The 19,882-nt window shown below is 42.4% G+C and overlaps 1 protein-coding gene across 1 annotated transcript in view; it reads right to left on the reverse strand.

Annotated features, from left to right (window-relative positions):
• CDIN1 (CDAN1 interacting nuclease 1) overlaps window positions 1-19,882 on the reverse strand; it is a 626,145-nt gene that overhangs the window by 241,619 nt on the left and 364,644 nt on the right. Inside the window, exons 7-8 of the mRNA XM_069732509.1 lie at window positions 10,460-10,539; window positions 7,270-7,319 (exon numbers count right to left, since the gene is read on the reverse strand). Of these exons, the coding sequence (XP_069588610.1) occupies window positions 7,270-7,319; window positions 10,460-10,539 (130 nt within the window). The remainder of the gene's footprint in view (window positions 1-7,269; window positions 7,320-10,459; window positions 10,540-19,882) is intronic.

Raw genomic sequence — 19,882 nt, forward strand, 5'->3', positions numbered from 1 at the left:
TAGAGATGGTCTATAATGTTACTACCTGTTATTGATGGATCTCGCTGACCAAAAGGCAAAACTTGTAAATAATCTCACAGGCCATTTTCCGCCCAGTGAAAATCAGAGGCCCCGCTTCCCGTAATCCTCAGAACCTTCCTGTGAAATAGCCCCCTGCCATTTGCAAAGAGCCCGTCTCTGTGCTTTACTCTGTGCATATATAATTAGCCAGTTATATATAAAATCAATACGCAATCCTTCAGAAGACATTATGCTTTTAAAACCTTAAACTTTCCATTGATTTTTAACTATTTTATGTGCCCTGAAATTAACATGTAATTTCTGAAAACTTTCGCCCTGATGTAACACTTTCATACGGCCGTAAGTCATAGGGCTTGTGCAGCCTCGGCCAACAAGGGCTCGGTGGGGCCCATAAAATCTCTTGCGGCCTGTATCTGAAGGCCAATGTGTCCAATTTTGTATAAGTCATTTTTATGCATGTTGAAGATGGTGGCAACATTTTTCTTTTTTTTGCCTTTCTTTAAGTCACCTATGACCATTCTAAAAAATGTAGATATCTATTAGGTGGAAAATATATTATACTAATTTCTAAAATATTAACCATGCCCCTTTTTCTCATCATTTTTACGTTTTTCAGCAGGTGGAAAAAAAAAAAAGTATAATAAATGGCGTAAAACTTTGATAAATTTGGCTCAGGGATGTACTTTTAATTTTCTATCCTCATATCAACAAAAAAAAAAATTATTACACCGCAGAGCAAAGCTAATGTACCGTTCGTCAGGCTCTGAATAAGGCACGTGTCTTTGTTGGAGAAAAAAAATGCAAAACTTGTACCAGTGTATTAAGGGCTGTCTAGGAATCCAAGGAGCGGGTGAAAATTACTATCCATAGGGAAATATTTAGAATTGAGAGTCCTCAGTGGTTGATACCTTTTAATGGCTAACTGAAAAGATGGTAAATTGCAAGCTTTCCAGACTACACAGGTCTCTTCATCAGGCAAAGACTAAAACAAAGTCTGAAGAATCACATATTTATGCACAACATAGTATAGAAAAAAAAGGGAAAAACCATGGATAAGCCAGGTGACATTTCCATAGGGAAAGGAGCCAGTGGTGCAACATGCAGTGCATTTGATATGGCTGCGAACAGCTGCAAAACATCGAACCGTGGGAATATGCACATATTATTCGAGCACGCCGAAGTCACTCAGTTAGCACCAAAGCATGCTCAGATAACACCTAATTCGAGCATGTTTGCTCATCACTAAGGCTGGGTTCCCATTGTGTTATGGGAACGCGCTTAACGGACAGCGTTGCACGGCGAAATTAACACCGTGCAACGCGTCCGTTAGCGCGCCCATTCACGGCAATGGGAACGCGCTGCACTAGCGCGTGCCATGTTCGGCACGCGCTAGCGACGCGCCGGTGTTTTCTGGCGCGCCGCAGACGCTGCTTGCAGCGTCCGAGGCGTGCCCGCGGTCCGTTCCCCGCTCTCGCAGATCGGGGATCTGCGAGAGCGGGGACGTTACCGCGACCCCGGGACGCGGCCACAGTAAAAACATTGCATTAGCGCAACCCGCTAGCGCTAAACGGGTTGCACTAACGCAATGTGACCCTAGCCTAATAAAAACCCATTCTCTTCTTTTTGGAGACTGATCAACCCACCTTTTGCCTAATGAAATAAATCAATCTGTGCCCAAAAAAATTGGTGCAAACTTAATAATAAATGTTCTCCAGATTGCCTACAGATCTGTAATAATAAGGGTCCATAGAAATCCTGCCTTGTGACTATGGGGATCTGTGCACACACTTTTGCTGTGTAGAAGAGCCCTCAATGTGGCCATACACCTGAGCTGTCTTCCCCGACTATCTTCCAGGGAGAGGGGACCATTGGCAGCAGGTTATCTCCCAAAAAAACAAAAGGATCTTGTGTTGAAATTCCACAAGACCCAAGTACACATTAGGCAGTAATGGACAATTCCTGCTGAAATCATTGGGTTCTTCTGAAATCATTGGGTTCTGCCAACTTTTCCCATCATGCATTCCGACCTTAAAGTGAATCCGTCACCAGGTTCTTGCCACCCCATCTGAGAGCAGCATGATGTAGGGGAAGAGACCCTGATTCCAGCGACGTATCACATACTGGGCTGTGATAGAATTCCTGTAATAGCTCAACAGCAGATCTAACAGATCTCTGATGCTGAGCTCTGTATAACCCCACCCACATCTCGGATTGTTAGATTTCTGTGTATATTATGCATAGACAGAAAGCTGCCAATCAGAAGTGGGGGCGTGGTTGGACTACCAGGTTTACTAGTCCCCTAGTAACAATCTCCTGCTGAGTTTATCAAAACTACAGCAAGAAGCCCAGTAAGTGATACATCGTTGGAATCAGTGTCTCTGCTTCCATATTGTGCTGCTTTCAGATTAGGTGTAAATAACCTGTTGACCGATTCCCTTTAGAGAATGAGGAGAGGCTCATATTTCAAGGTATGTCCGATCTATATTATTTCCAAGCGCAGGGGGTCTTAGTCAAGTCATATACAACCCCACCTCATTTTAGGCTGCCCGTTCTAATCCTTCGGCATGTAAACCCCATGTGTGGCGTGTTATCCCGCACAACCGGCGGTATGGAAAGTACAAATACACACATTTATTAATGGGCTGTCACATGTAGTTTCTTTAGCTAACTCTCCCGAGTATGCACAAAGTCAAAGCTAGCAAGGTAATGCCACTTCATATCACAAGGATGATATTTCTCAATATCTCCACAGGCCAATCAAGCATTTCCCTGATAGTTTCTATCAAATGCTAATCAATTATTTCCTCACCAGCCATGATTTTGTTTCTAAACCACAAAGCCATTACGATCCATTATAATTCACTCCTCGCTGCCAGATGCTGCAGATGCAGTGCTAGCCGTTTGCTGGCTGTGCGGGCTCAGGCAGGGTCACAATCAGAGCCTTGTATTTCGGAGAACTGCATTAATATCGTACCTTAGTGTACAAAGCACTCGTCCTACATAGGAGACCCAACAACCCTACAGCACGAGAGGCTGATATCAGCCGCCATTACACTGCTATTACTTCATGGACAGGGCAATCACACGTTACATAAGAACGCTCCATTTAACACAGGCATTGCAAGGGCCGTTATGAAAAATTTCTTATTAATTAAAGAGGATGCACTGTCAGAAAAATACCTATTACACGGATCATGCATAAGTCCATGCTAATCGGTCCAAGCTTGTGCTGCAATGCATTGACTGCCCACTGCTCTCCAACTCGAATGTCTATGAGGCTGTGACACTGGGCTCGGGAGAGCAGCAGCCACTCCGTACATTGCGGCCCAAGCTTGATCCGATTTGCACGGACATCTGCATGAGCCCAAAAAGGGAATCTGCAGTTTTGAACTGTAATCTAAGGACAGCATGAAGTAGGGGATGAGACGCAGATTTTAGTGATCTGTCACTTAGGCTGTGTGTTGTTGCTTCAATACAATGAATGTTTTATCAGCAGGAGATTATCACTGCCAGACTAGTGATCATGTGAGCCCTGGTCAGACCACACCTCATCCTCTGATAAGCAGCTCACTGTCAATAGACAATATACATAGAGAGCCTGGTGTAATCTGAAAACTGTGATTGCGTCACAACTGCTGCACCTAGTAAACCAAGTGATACATTGATGGAGTCAGGGTCTCTTTTCCTACATTATGCTGCTCTCAGATAAGGTAGTAAAAAACTGGATACAGATTCCCTTTAAAGAAGCCTTCCTCCCATCAAAGTGTTTATCCTGTTAATATATTGCAGTCATCATATTATAATGGCACTGTGTACTTACAATTGCTCATTTTCCCTTTCTACCCAGATAATTCTTCTCTTTTCTCTGCTCTATGTAGGAACAGGAAGTCTCTTGTGCCTGCATTTATCATTCCCCTCTTCAACTCCTGACCCAGCTGCTCCCTTCTCCCCACTTTCAGGGACTTTTGCAGTGATGACTCATACAGCAAAAATTGACCTCCTGTTTATAAATAGTGCTTAGAAGGATTCAGCTAGTCAGTTTTTAATCATATGATATCATGGACCTAATGGAAAACAGATGAATTAGCTGGATAGAAAGTCAAAATGAGCAATTGTAAGCACATAGGGCTATATAATATGATGACTGCAATATATTAAGAGGATAAAAATTGTGATGCGAGGAGGAGGAAGAGGAGTGCTTCTTTAATTTCATTATTTTCATATTTATGTTCAAGTTGTTTTTTTAAAGGGTTTTTCTCATGAGAGCATATAGAGATCATAGAGGGTGGTCCCTGGCCTAGGAGCCGCCTGTGTTACATGTGAATCATCAGCAGATCAGACACTTTTTGAAAGCAGTTGTCTCGGATAACAAAAAAAAACAAACAAATTGAAGTTGTGTCTTAATTCTTTGAGATATTGCAGATTTCACATTGACCTCTAAGCCCATATTAGGCTGACACTTAAAGGGAACTGTGTAAAAAAAGACTGTGCATTACACCCCCCCCCCCCCAAAAGGGGGGTCCACTGCCAAGTTTCAGCTGCTACCCTGAAGTGGGCAGCACGGTGGCTCAGTGGTTAGCATTGTAGCCTTGCAGCGCTGTGGTCCTGGGTTCGAATCCCACCCAGGACAACATCTGCAAAAGAGTTTGTATGTTCTCTCCGTGTTTGCGTGGGTTTCCTCCGGGTACTCCGGTTTCCTCCCACATTCCAAAGACATACTGATAGGGATTCTAGATTGTGAGCCCCATCGGGGACAGTGATGATAATGTGTGCAAACTGTAAAGCGCTGCTGAATATGTTAGCGCTATATAAAAATAAAGATTATTATTATTATTAAGTCTGTTATTGTCTGCAGCGCTGACGTCATGTGGATGGCTCTGTAGCCAGTAACTGAGCTCAGTGATTTGCTGTCAATATTACGTCAGCACTGCAGACCAACAACCAACTCACCGGGAGAGTGAGTAAAGAATTCTTTTAACCCCTTCATGACCTTGGGATTTTTCGTTTTTCCGTGTTCGTTTTTCACTCCCCTCCTTCCCAGAGCCATAACTTTTTTATTTTTCCGTCAATTTGGCCATGTGAGGGCTTATTTTTTGCGGGACGAGTTGTACTTTTGAACAACATCATTGGTTTTAGCATGTCGTGTACTAGAAAACGGGAAAAAAATTCCAAGGGCGGTGAAATTGCAAAAAAAGTGCAATCCCACACTTGTTTTTTTGTTTGGCTTTTTTGCTAGGTTCACTAAATGCTAAAAATGACCTGCCATTATGATTCTCCAGGTCAGTACGAGTTCATAGACACCTAACATGACTAGTGGTGAAAAAAAAATCCAAACTTTGCTAAAAAAAAAAAAAAAAAAAAAATTGCGCCATTTTCCGATACTCGTAGCGTCTCCATTTTTCGTGATCTGGGGTCGGTTGAGGGCTTAGTTTTTGCGTGCCGAGATTACGTCTTTAATGATAGCATTTTGGTGCAGATACATTCTTTTGATCGCCCGTTATTGCATTTTAATGCAATGTCGCGGCGACCAAAAAAACGTAATTCTGGCGTTTTGAATATTTTTTCTCGCTACGCCGTTTAGCGATCAGGTTAATGCTTTTTTTAATTGATAGATCGGGCGATTCTGAACGCGGCGATACCAAATATGTGTAGATTTGATTTTTTTAAATTGATTTATTTTGATTGGGGCGAAAGGGGGTGATTTAAACTTTTATATTTTTTTTATTTTTTTCACATTTTTTTTAACTTTTTTTTTTTACTTTTGCCATGCTTCAATAGCATCCATGGGAGGCTAGAAGCAGGCACAGCACGATCGTCTTTGCTACATAGCAGCGATCTGCTGATCGCTGCTATGTAGCAGAAATGGAGGTGTGCTGTGAGCGCCGACCACAGGGTGGCGCTCACAGCTACCGGCGATCAGTAACCATAGAGGTCTCAAGGACCTCTATGGTTACCATTCTGAAGCATCGCCGACCTCCGATCATGTGACGGGGGTCGGCGATGACGTCATTTCCGGCCGCCCGGCCGGATGCGGTAGTTAAATGCCGCTGTCTGCGTTTGACAGCGGCATTTAACTAGATAATAGGTGCGGGCAGATCGCGATTCTGCCCGCGCCTATTACGGGCACATGTCAGCTGTTCAAAACAGCTGACATGTCCCGGCTTTGATGCGGGCTCACCGCGGAGCCCGCATCAAAGCGGGGCTTCTGACCTCGGACGTACTATCCCGTCCGAGGTCAGAAAGGGGTTTTAAACCGCAGCAGGAGTACAGAGGGGTGTTCTAAAAGCAGAAAAGCCCTTTCTTGGACATGTAATTGAAAGGCAATGATATCAAAAAGCAAGCGTATTCCAAGTTCCTTTAAGTAAGCTTAGAAAAGTAATCCAATGACTGTATGGAACATTGCCGTGTGTTTCCACCCAGTATTGGGGGTCTCCATCAGGCTGGTAATTCATTCATCCAAACATGGGGATAAATACATGGTGATGGGAGGTGCATTTCCCCACTTCTTTCGCAATCATCCAAAGGGCAAAGACAAAGAGATAAAAAGCTTCTTTGAATATAAAGAATCTAAAAAAAGCCTTAAAATCCCTTATAATCTGCATATGATGGAGGGCAGGATAAAGGGGTAATGTAAATTATAAAGCAAATAAAACAGGGTCCCACCATCAGTAATTGGGACAAGGACCATTGTAGCAGGCACCAAGCATGCCCACAACATTCTCCAATACAAAGCATTTTTATTTTCTTTGTTCTTCTATGTCAAGGTGCTTACCGTCCTGAAAATGTCTGCAACTACAATGTCCAGATGATCTTCACTTATTTTCCTTTTCTCTTCTTTCCCTTCTCTCCTCTTCCTCTCTTCCTTTGCTTGACTGCCTTTCCCTTCATTCTTTTTCTGACCCCTTATGCCCTATACTGTAAAAATCCCCTAATAAAAAGAATTTTCCAAAAAATAAAAGTACATCAAATCCTACTTTTGCCACAAACTCTATGGTTCTCAAGTGGAAATACGACCACAGCCCAACCTAATAAAGGACGTTCAGCTACGAGGAAGTGACAAGTGTCCCGTACACATTTCTACCTAAGGATGCCGTCACATTTCGGGCCTATACAGCTGCCGGAATAACCACCAAAATAATATACCTTTACTGCAACAGCACAACAGACCTGAGTAGGTAGGGTGGGGGGAGAAAATATTTAGATTTTTGTGGAGTCGCCCTATAAAGAAGTGAAAGTTTTAAAGGATACTGTTTTATACAATCCACCAAGGGTCCATTGCAGAAGTCATTGACAATACACTGGAAAAGACAATACAAAGTATGAAAGCTGGAGTTAGAGAATATCGTCAATCATTAATTACATGACTGTTACATTTATACGGAAAAAAAAGCGTAAGACACATTTCATTTCCGCATTACGAAAGACGGCGTCCAGCACAATTATCTACCATGTGACCTGATATACAGTACCAGACCTAATAATAATAATTTTATTTATATAGTGCCAACATATTCCGCAGCATTTTACATTTTAAGTTCACACTGGGCGTTTTTGCTGCGTTTTTTTATGCTAATTTTCAGCTACTTTTTACAGTACCAGCAAAGCCTATGAGATTTCAGAAATCTCATGCACACACATTTGTTTTTTGTTTGATCAGTATTTTGTGCTTTGCTGCGTTTTTTGGACATAGAGGATGTCACTTCTTTCACCCATTGACTTGAATGGGTGTTGAAAAAAAACGCAGCAAATTAGCATTAGCATGGACAAAGGAAAAAAAAAGCACCAAATACGCAACAAAATAACGCACCTAAACCTGTGTTTTTCATGCAGCTTCTTTCCTGCCAAGATCAGGTTTTGCTGCAGAAAAAAAGCAACAAAAACGCTCTGTGTGAACTTACCTTAAAGATCTGTACAGTTTCAGTGCTGTCCCAATTATAGGTAACATTGTTAGCAAATACACAGAATACATACAGACAATATTTACTTAATGTTTTATACCCTGACAGGGGATACATGCTACCTGATCCATGTATACTTGATTATTAAACACTGCGCTGTTTCAGAGAAAAACATACATTAAAGAAGCCCTCCTCCTCCCATGAAAGCGTTTATCTTCCTAATATATTGCAGTCTGAATATTATATAGCACTGTGTACTTACAATTGCTCATTTTGCCTATCTACCCACTTAAGTCTTCCTTTTCTCTACTTTAAAAAGATACAAGAAGTATCTTTATCCTGCATGAATCATCCCCCTCCCGACCCAGCTTCTCCACTCCTTTCACCCTGCCAGGGACTTTGCAATGATATAGAATTGTAGTTCTAATGATGACTCACGCAAGGAAAGGAGACTTCCTGTTTCTACATAGAGCTTAGGAAGAATCAGCTAGTCAGTTATTAATCACGTGATGTCATAAAAAGAGGATAATTAGCTGGGTAGAAGGGCAACTGTAAGTACATAGTGCCATATAATATGATGACGGCAATATATTAACAGGATCAAAACTTTCATGGGAGAAGAAGTGCTTCTATAAAAGCCACCAGGTCTCTCCCTATACACAGACCTGTCATTCCAGGACAGTGGGCAGGGAAAAGCCACCAGGGACCCACCTGCCCGACTAGTCTCCCGTGTAGTTCGATCCCTGGTGACTATTATAAGTATTATATTATATACTCGAGTATAAGCAGAGATTTTCAGCCCAATTTTTTGGGCTGTAAGTCCCCCTCTCGGCTTATACTCGAGTCATACCCAGGGTCGGCAGGGGAGGGGGAGCGGGGGCTGTCTAATTATACTCACCTGCTCCTGGCGCGGTCCCTGCAGGTCCCTGGCTCCTCGGCGCCCCAGCTTCTTCCTGTACTGAGCGGTCACATGGTACCGCTCATTAGAGTAATGAATATGCTGCTCCACCTCCCATAGGGGTGGAGCCACATATTCATTACTGTAATGAGCGTTAATGGTGATCGCTCAGTACAGGGAGAAGCTGCGGTACCGGGGAAGCAGGGACTGCACCGAGCCAGGAGCAGGTGAGTATAACGGGGAGGGGAGCGCGATATTCACCTGCTCCTCGTTCCGGTGCCGCTCCGTCTTCAGCATCTTCTGCAGTGACGTTCTTGTCAGAGGGCGCGATGACGTGGTTAGTGCGTATGTGATTTTTTTTTTTTATCGCAGCAACAGCAAATGGGGCAAGTGTCTGTATGGAGCATCTTATGGGGCCATAATGTTTGTGCAGCACTATATGGGGCAAGTGTCTGTATGGGGCCATAATCAACATTTGTGCAGCACTATATGGGGCAAGTGTCTGTATGGGGCCATAATCAACGTTTGTGCAGCACTATACGGGGGCAAGTGTCTATATGGGGCCATAATCAACATTTGTGCAGCACTATATGGGGCAAGTGTCTGTATGGAGCATCTTATGGGGCCATAATCAGCATTTGTGCAGCATTATATGGGACAAATGTGTCTATGGAGCATCTTATGGGGCCATAATCAGCATTTGTGCAGCACTATATGGGGCAAATGTCTGTATGGAGCATCTTATGGGGTCTTAATCCGCATTTGTGCATTATATGGGGCAAATGTCTGTATGGAGCATCTTATGGGGCCATAATCAGCATTTATGCAGCATTATATGGGGTGTATTTTGTATTGAGCATCTTATGGTGCCCATCATGAACTGTATGGAGCATTATATGGGGCTCCTGATTCAATATGGATATTCAAAAACACTTAACCTACTGATGTCTCAATTAATTTTACTTTTATTGGTATCTATTTTTACCTTTGACATTTATCGGTAGCTGCTGCATTTCCCACCCTAGGCTTATACTCGAGTCATTAAGTTTTCAGTTTTTTGTGGCAAAATTAGGGGGGTTGGCTTATACTCGGGTGGGCTTATACTCGAGTATATACGGTATGTTTTTCTCTGAAACACTGGAGCGTTTCAGACTCAGGATGTACCTGGCTGAAATCATACAGTCAGTGCCCCGATACGGGCTGCCCCTGGATTTGGCAGCATTTATGTGCTGTCAGGTTCCCTTTAAAAAGAACCTGTCACTTTCCAAATATATGTAATTTTTATTACCCCAACATTCCCAAATCTGGCATTTTTTCGCTAGTTCCTGTGCCTCTCCATTCATGAGATATGGCCCTCTACCCTGAATATAAAACAAGTTGTCATTGCCAAGTGGACGTGGCCATCAACTCCTTTCTATGTGTTCTTGAAGTCAACACCCAGTTATTAAAAAGATTACATTTTCTTACAAGGAAGACGTGGTCATATCTCAGGAAAAGGAGACACATGAAACATAAGAAAAACAATGCCAGATTCAAGAGAATAACGGCACTTAAAACCAAAAAAAAATGATACAATTTTTTTTCCGCCATTGACAGGTCCTCTAAGTGCAATCTTATTGAAATGTGGTTGCCAAATCGTTACCTGATTGATCTGATTAGCAAGGACAGGGTCCGGGATGAGAGATGGGTCACGCATCATACTGTTCAAGGTCTGCTTTGTGGCTGTAAAAAAACATTATTACTTTATATACCAACAACTTTTATTTTTTTTATATAAAAGCACCTCTAATACTTTATAAGTTTTGGGTAACAATTTCCCATTGTCCCGCCAGTGCCCAAGCCCCAAGCTATCGTTTCTTCAAGCTATGTGCAATAATTTAGATGAAGACGTTGGTGCCAATTTGTCAGGACTGGTTAAGTGCACGTTCACGCTATGCCGGTCTTGTTGAAGTACCAGGCGCTGCATTCATGAAGAGGCACACGCCACTAATACATTTGGCACTTCTTTATAGTGGCTTGCAGCTCTATTCACCATGGCAGTAATGAAAGTCCAGTTAGAGACACTTCTGCAGCAAGAAACACCGGCACTTCGATGAACTGAATGGGCGCAATTTCTCCTTAGCTACAGCCATTTTGATTCAAGCAACCGTGAAAATGGCAAAAGCCAGGCAGTTTTTGCCAACTCTCGGTTGTGCAAATTTTCGACTTTTCAAAGCGTTTACACCACTTATCTGGAGGAAGAGCGTTGATGAAATAGGCCCATTGTCCTATGTCATAGTAGCTATATAAGATCCACCATTATCTGTATTTGTGATTCATCTTAAATGTGTCTCAGGTTACAGAATAGATCTTCACTCTAAGGCCGGAGCCACACTAAACGTATGGAAAATCAGTCCGTGTCTCCTTGCCGAAAGTGGCACAAGTGTTCTCCGTATGGTCATCCGTGTGTAATGCATTTGTAATGCTATGATGAGATTTTCTCGCACCTATGTATCTGTATGTATGACATGCGTATGGCTTTACATTTCTCACTGATTTTCCCCATTGATTTTAACGGCTCAATGGGCTGAAATGAAGAAAATGTGTGCGTATTTGTCACAAGCTAGACGAAGATGCATAGCCTTGCACTGGTGAGTCTCGGACGATATACGCGTATAACCACAGCATGCTGTAATTTTACACGCACGCTGAATAGATTAACACTGGTCCGAGTGCTATGCGATGTCTTCTCACATAGCACTCGTCCGTATTCTACACTAGTGTGACCCCGGCCTAATTGATAATGTGTGCAGACTGTAATTATTATTATTCAGTCTATGACATTAGGGGCAGGATGGCTCAGTGGTTATCACTGTACTATATATAGGGCAGCACGGTGGCTAAGTGGTTATCACTGTACTATATATAGGGCAGCACGGTGGCTAAGTGGTTATCACTGTACTATATATAGGGTAGCACGGTGGCTAAGTGGTTATCACTGTACTATATATAGGGTAGCACAGTGGCTTAGTGGTTATCAGTGTACTATATATAGGGTAGCACAGTGGCTTAGTGGTTATCACTGTACTATATATAGGGTAGCACGGTGGCTAAGTGGTTATCACTGTACTATATATAGGGTAGCACAGTGGCTTAGTGGTTATCACTGTACTATATATAGGGTAGCACGGTGGCTAAGTGGTTATCACTGTACTATATATAGGGTAGCACGGTGGCTAAGTGGTTATCACTGTACTATATATAGGGTAGCACAGTGGCTTAGTGGTTATCACTGTACTATATATAGGGTAGCACGGTGGCTAAGTGGTTATCACTGTACTATATATAGGGTAGCACGGTGGCTAAGTGGTTATCACTGTACTATATATAGGGTAGCACAGTGGCTTAGTGGTTATCACTGTACTATATATAGGGTAGCACGGTGGATAAGTGGTTATCACTGTACTATATATAGGGTAGCACAGTGGCTTAGTGGTTATCACTGTACTATATATAGGGTAGCACGGTGGATAAGTGGTTATCACTGTACTATATATAGGGTAGCACAGTGGCTAAGTGGTTATCACTGTACTATATATAGGGTAGCACGGTGGCTAAGTGGTTATCACTGTACTATATATAGGGTAGCACAGTGGCTTAGTGGTTATCAGTGTACTATATATAGGGTAGCACAGTGGCTTAGTGGTTATCACTGTACTATATATAGGGTAGCACGGTGGCTAAGTGGTTATCACTGTACTATATATAGGGTAGCACAGTGGCTTAGTGGTTATCACTGTACTATATATAGGGTAGCACGGTGGCTAAGTGGTTATCACTGTACTATATATAAGGTAGCACGTTGGCTAAGTGGTTATCACTGTACTATATATAGGGTAGCACAGTGGCTTAGTGGTTATCACTGTACTATATATAGGGTAGCACGGTGGATAAGTGGTTATCACTGTACTATATATAGGGTAGCACAGTGGCTTAGTGGTTATCACTGTACTATATATAGGGTAGCACGGTGGATAAGTGGTTATCACTGTACTATATATAGGGTAGCACAGTGGCTTAGTGGTTATCACTGTACTATATATAGGGCAGCACGGTGGCTAAGTGGTTATCACTGTACTATATATAGGGTAGCACGGTGGCTAAGTGGTTATCACTGTACTATATATAGGGTAGCACGGTGGCTAAGTGGTTATCACTGTACTATATATAGGGTAGCACAGTGGCTTAGTGGTTATCAGTGTACTATATATAGGGTAGCACAGTGGCTTAGTGGTTATCACTGTACTATATATAGGGTAGCACGGTGGCTAAGTGGTTATCACTGTACTATATATAGGGTAGCACAGTGGCTTAGTGGTTATCACTGTACTATATATAGGGTAGCACGGTGGCTAAGTGGTTATCACTGTACTATATATAGGGTAGCACGGTGGCTAAGTGGTTATCACTGTACTATATATAGGGTAGCACGGTGGCTAAGTGGTTATCACTGTACTATATATAGGGTAGCACGGTGGATAAGTGGTTATCACTGTACTATATATAGGGCAGCACGGTGGCTTAGTGGTTATCACTGTACTATATATAGGGTAGCACAGTGGCTTAGTGGTTATCACTGTACTATATATAGGGCAGCACGGTGGCTTAGTGGTTATCACTGTACTATATATAGGGCAGCAAGGTGGCTTAGTGGTTATCACTGTACTATATATAGGGTAGCACAGTGGCTTAGTGGTTATCACTGTACTATATATAGGGTAGCACGGTGGCTAAGTGGTTATCACTGTACTATATATAGGGTAGCACGGTGGATAAGTGGTTATCACTGTACTATATATAGGGTAGCACAGTGGCTTAGTGGTTATCACTGTACTATATATAGGGTAGCACGGTGGATAAGTGGTTATCACTGTACTATATATAGGGTAGCACAGTGGCTTAGTGGTTATCACTGTACTATATATAGGGTAGCACGGTGGATAAGTGGTTATCACTGTACTATATATAGGGTAGCACAGTGGCTTAGTGGTTATCACTGTACTATATATAGGGCAGCACGGTGGCTAAGTGGTTATCACTGTACCATATATAGGGTAGCACGGTGGCTAAGTGGTTATCACTGTACTATATATAGGGTAGCACGGTGGCTAAGTGGTTATCACTGTACCATATATAGGGTAGCACGGTGGCTAAGTGGTTATCACTGTACTATATATAGGGTAGCACGGTGGCTAAGTGGTTATCACTGTACTATATATAGGGTAGCACAGTGGCTTAGTGGTTATCACTGTACTATATATAGGGTAGCACGGTGGCTAAGTGGTTATCACTGTACTATATATAGGGTAGCACGGTGGCTAAGTGGTTATCACTGTACTATATATAGGGTACCACAGTGGCTTAGTGGTTATCACTGTACTATATATAGGGTAGCACGGTGGATAAGTGGTTATCACTGTACTATATATAGGGTAGCACAGTGGCTTAGTGGTTATCACTGTACTATATATAGGGCAGCACGGTGGCTAAGTGGTTATCACTGTACTATATATAGGGTAGCACGGTGGCTAAGTGGTTATCACTGTACTATATATAGTGTAGCACAGTGGCTTAGTGGTTATCACTGTACTATATATAGGGTAGCACGGTGGATAAGTGGTTATCACTGTACTATATATAGGGTAGCACAGTGGCTTAGTGGTTATCACTGTACTATATATAGGGCAGCACGGTGGCTAAGTGGTTATCACTGTACTATATATAGGGTAGCACGGTGGCTAAGTGGTTATCACTGTACCATATATAGGGTAGCACGGTGGCTAAGTGGTTATCACTGTACTATATATAGGGTAGCACAGTGGCTTAGTGGTTATCACTGTACTATATATAGGGTAGCACGGTGGCTAAGTGATTATCACTGTACTATATATAGGGTAGCACGGTGGCTAAGTGGTTATCACTGTACTATATATAGGGTAGCACAGTGGCTTAGTGGTTATCACTGTACTATATATAGGGCAGCACGGTGGCTAAGTGGTTATCACTGTACTATATATAGGGTAGCACGGTGGATAAGTGGTTATCACTGTACTATATATAGGGTAGCACAGTGGCTTAGTGGTTATCACTGTACTATATATAGGGCAGCACGGTGGCTAAGTGGTTATCACTGTATTATATATAGGGTAGCACGGTGGCTAAGTGGTTATCACTGTACTATATATAGGGTAGCACAGTGGCTTAGTGGTTATCACTGTACTATATATAGGGTAGCACGGTGGATAAGTGGTTATCACTGTACTATATATAGGGTAGCACAGTGGCTTAGTGGCTATCACTGTACTATATATAGGGCAGCACGGTGGCTAAGTGGTTATCACTGTACTATATATAGGGTAGCACGGTGGCTAAGTGGTTATCACTGTACCATATATAGGGTAGCACGGTGGCTAAGTGGTTATCACTGTACTATATATAGGGTAGCACAGTGGCTTAGTGGCTATCACTGTACTATATATAGGGCAGCACGGTGGCTAAGTGGTTATCACTGTACTATATATAGGGCAGCACGGTGGCTAAGTGGTTATCACTGTACTATATATAGGGTAGCACGGTGGCTAAGTGGTTATCACTGTACTATATATAGGGCAGCACGGTGGATAAGTGGTTATCACTGTACTATATATAGGGTAGCACAGTGGCTTAGTGGTTATCACTGTACTATATATAGGGCAGCACGGTGGCTAAGTGGTTATCACTGTACTATATATAAGGTAGCACGTTGGCTAAGTGGTTATCACTGTACTATATATAGGGTAGCACAGTGGCTTACTGGTTATCACTGTACTATATATAGGGTAGCACGGTGGATAAGTGGTTATCACTGTACTATATATAGGGTAGCACAGTGGCTTAGTGGTTATCACTGTACTATATATAGGGTAGCACGGTGGATAAGTGGTTATCACTGTACTATATATAGGGTAGCACAGTGGCTTAGTGGTTATCACTGTACTATATATAGGGCAGCACGGTGGCTAAGTGGTTATCACTGTACTATATATAGGGTAGCACGGTGGCTAAGTGGTTATCACTGTACTATATATAGGGTAGCACGGTGGCTAAGTGGTTATCACTGTACTATATATAGGGTAGCACAGTGGCTTAGTGGTTATCAGTGTACTATATATAGGGTAGCACAGTGGCTTAGTGGTTATCACTGTACTATATATAGGGTAGCACGGTGGCTAAGTGGTTATCACTGTACTATATATAGGGTAGCACGGTGGCTAAGTGGTTATCACTGTACTATATATAGGGTAGCACGGTGGCTTAGTGGTTATCACTGTACTATATATAGGGTAGCACGGTGGATAAGTGGTTATCACTGTACTATATATAGGGTAGCACGGTGGCTTAGTGGTTATCACTGTACTATATATAGGGTAGCACGGTGGCTAAGTGGTTATCACTGTACTATATATAGGGCAGCACGGTGGCTAAGTGGTTATCACTGTACCATATATAGGGTAGCACGGTGGCTAAGTGGTTATCACTGTACTATATATAGGGTAGCACAGTGGCTTAGTGGTTATCACTGTACTATATATAGGGTAGCACAGTGGCTTAGTGGTTATCACTGTACTATATATAGGGTAGCACAGTGGCTAAGTGGTTATCACTGTACTATATATAGGGTAGCACAGTGGCTTAGTGGTTAGCAATGTACTATATATAGGGTAGCACAGTGGCTTAGTGGTTATCACTGTACTATATATAGGGCAGCACGGTGGCTAAGTGGTTATCACTGTACTATATATAGGGTAGCACAGTGGCTTAGTGGTTATCACTGTACTATATATAGGGTAGCACGGTGGATAAGTGGTTATCACTGTACTATATATAGGGTAGCACGGTGGCTAAGTGGTTATCACTGTACCATATATAGGGTAGCACGGTGGCTAAGTGGTTATCACTGTACTATATATAGGGTAGCACAGTGGCTTAGTGGCTATCACTGTACTATATATAGGGCAGCACGGTGGCTAAGTGGTTATCACTGTACTATATATAGGGCAGCACGGTGGCTAAGTGGTTATCACTGTACTATATATAGGGTAGCACGGTGGCTAAGTGGTTATCACTGTACTATATATAGGGCAGCACGGTGGATAAGTGGTTATCACTGTACTATATATAGGGTAGCACAGTGGCTTAGTGGTTATCAGTGTACTATATATAGGGTAGCACAGTGGCTTAGTGGTTATCACTGTACTATATATAGGGTAGCACGGTGGCTAAGTGGTTATCACTGTACTATATATAGGGTAGCACAGTGGCTTAGTGGTTATCACTGTACTATATATAGGGTAGCACGGTGGCTAAGTGGTTATCACTGTACTATATATAGGGTAGCACGGTGGCTAAGTGGTTATCACTGTACTATATATAGGGTAGCACAGTGGCTTAGTGGTTATCACTGTACTATATATAGGGTAGCACGGTGGCTAAGTGGTTATCACTGTACTATATATAGGGTAGCACGGTGGCTAAGTGGTTATCACTGTACTATATATAGGGTAGCACAGTGGCTTAGTGGTTATCACTGTACTATATATAGGGTAGCACGGTGGATAAGTGGTTATCACTGTACTATATATAGGGTAGCACAGTGGCTTAGTGGTTATCACTGTACTATATATAGGGTAGCACGGTGGATAAGTGGTTATCACTGTACTATATATAGGGTAGCACAGTGGCTAAGTGGTTATCACTGTACTATATATAGGGTAGCACGGTGGCTAAGTGGTTATCACTGTACTATATATAGGGTAGCACAGTGGCTTAGTGGTTATCAGTGTACTATATATAGGGTAGCACAGTGGCTTAGTGGTTATCACTGTACTATATATAGGGTAGCACGGTGGCTAAGTGGTTATCACTGTACTTTATATAGGGTAGCACAGTGGCTTAGTGGTTATCACTGTACTATATATAGGGTAGCACGGTGGCTAAGTGGTTATCACTGTACTATATATAAGGTAGCACGTTGGCTAAGTGGTTATCACTGTACTATATATAGGGTAGCACAGTGGCTTACTGGTTATCACTGTACTATATATAGGGTAGCACGGTGGATAAGTGGTTATCACTGTACTATATATAGGGTAGCACAGTGGCTTAGTGGTTATCACTGTACTATATATAGGGTAGCACGGTGGATAAGTGGTTATCACTGTACTATATATAGGGTAGCACAGTGGCTTAGTGGTTATCACTGTACTATATATAGGGCAGCACGGTGGCTAAGTGGTTATCACTGTACTATATATAGGGTAGCACGGTGGCTAAGTGGTTATCACTGTACTATATATAGGGTAGCACGGTGGCTAAGTGGTTATCACTGTACTATATATAGGGTAGCACAGTGGCTTAGTGGTTATCAGTGTACTATATATAGGGTAGCACAGTGGCTTAGTGGTTATCACTGTACTATATATAGGGTAGCACGGTGGCTAAGTGGTTATCACTGTACTATATATAGGGTAGCACAGTGGCTTAGTGGTTATCACTGTACTATATATAGGGTAGCACGGTGGCTAAGTGGTTATCACTGTACTATATATAGGGTAGCACGGTGGCTAAGTGGTTATCACTGTACTATATATAGGGTAGCACGGTGGCTAAGTGGTTATCACTGTACTATATATAGGGTAGCACGGTGGATAAGTGGTTATCACTGTACTATATATAGGGCAGCACGGTGGCTTAGTGGTTATCACTGTACTATATATAGGGTAGCACAGTGGCTTAGTGGTTATCACTGTACTATATATAGGGCAGCACGGTGGCTTAGTGGTTATCACTGTACTATATATAGGGCAGCACGGTGGCTTAGTGGTTATCACTGTACTATATATAGGGTAGCACGGTGGCTTAGTGGTTATCACTGTACTATATATAGGGTAGCACGGTGGCTAAGTGGTTATCACTGTACTATATATAGGGCAGCACGGTGGATAAGTGGTTATCACTGTACTATATATAGGGTAGCACGGTGGCTTAGTGGTTATCACTGTACTATATATAGGGTAGCACGGTGGATAAGTGGTTATCACTGTACTATATATAGGGTAGCACAGTGGCTTAGTGGTTATCACTGTACTATATATAGGGTAGCACGGTGGATAAGTGGTTATCACTGTACTATATATAGGGTAGCACAGTGGCTTAGTGGTTATCACTGTACTATATATAGGGCAGCACGGTGGCTAAGTGGTTATCACTGTACCATATATAGGGTAGCACGGTGGCTAAGTGGTTATCACTGTACTATATATAGGGTAGCACGGTGGCTAAGTGGTTATCACTGTACTATATATAGGGTAGCACGGTGGCTAAGTGGTTATCACTGTACCATATATAGGGTAGCACGGTGGCTAAGTGGTTATCACTGTACCATATATAGGGTAGCACGGTGGCTAAGTGGTTTTCACTGTACTATATATAGGGTAGCACGGTGGCTAAGTGGTTATCACTGTACTATATATAGGGTAGCACAGTGGCTTAGTGGTTATCACTGTACTATATATAGGGTAGCACGGTGGCTAAGTGGTTATCACTGTACTATATATAGGGTAGCACGGTGGCTAAGTGGTTATCACTGTACTATATATAGGGTACCACAGTGGCTTAGTGGTTATCACTGTACTATATATAGGGTAGCACGGTGGATAAGTGGTTATCACTGTACTATATATAGGGTAGCACAGTGGCTTAGTGGTTATCACTGTACTATATATAGGGTAGCACGGTGGATAAGTGGTTATCACTGTACTATATATAGGGTAGCACAGTGGCTTAGTGGTTATCACTGTACTATATATAGGGCAGCACGGTGGCTAAGTGGTTATCACTGTACTATATATAGGGTAGCACGGTGGCTAAGTGGTTATCACTGTACTATATATAGTGTAGCACAGTGGCTTAGTGGTTATCACTGTACTATATATAGGGTAGCACGGTGGATAAGTGGTTATCACTGTACTATATATAGGGTAGCACA

The sequence above is a fragment of the Ranitomeya imitator genome, chromosome 1 (assembly GCF_032444005.1).
Source record: "Ranitomeya imitator isolate aRanImi1 chromosome 1, aRanImi1.pri, whole genome shotgun sequence".
Lineage (NCBI taxonomy): Eukaryota > Metazoa > Chordata > Amphibia > Anura > Dendrobatidae > Ranitomeya > Ranitomeya imitator.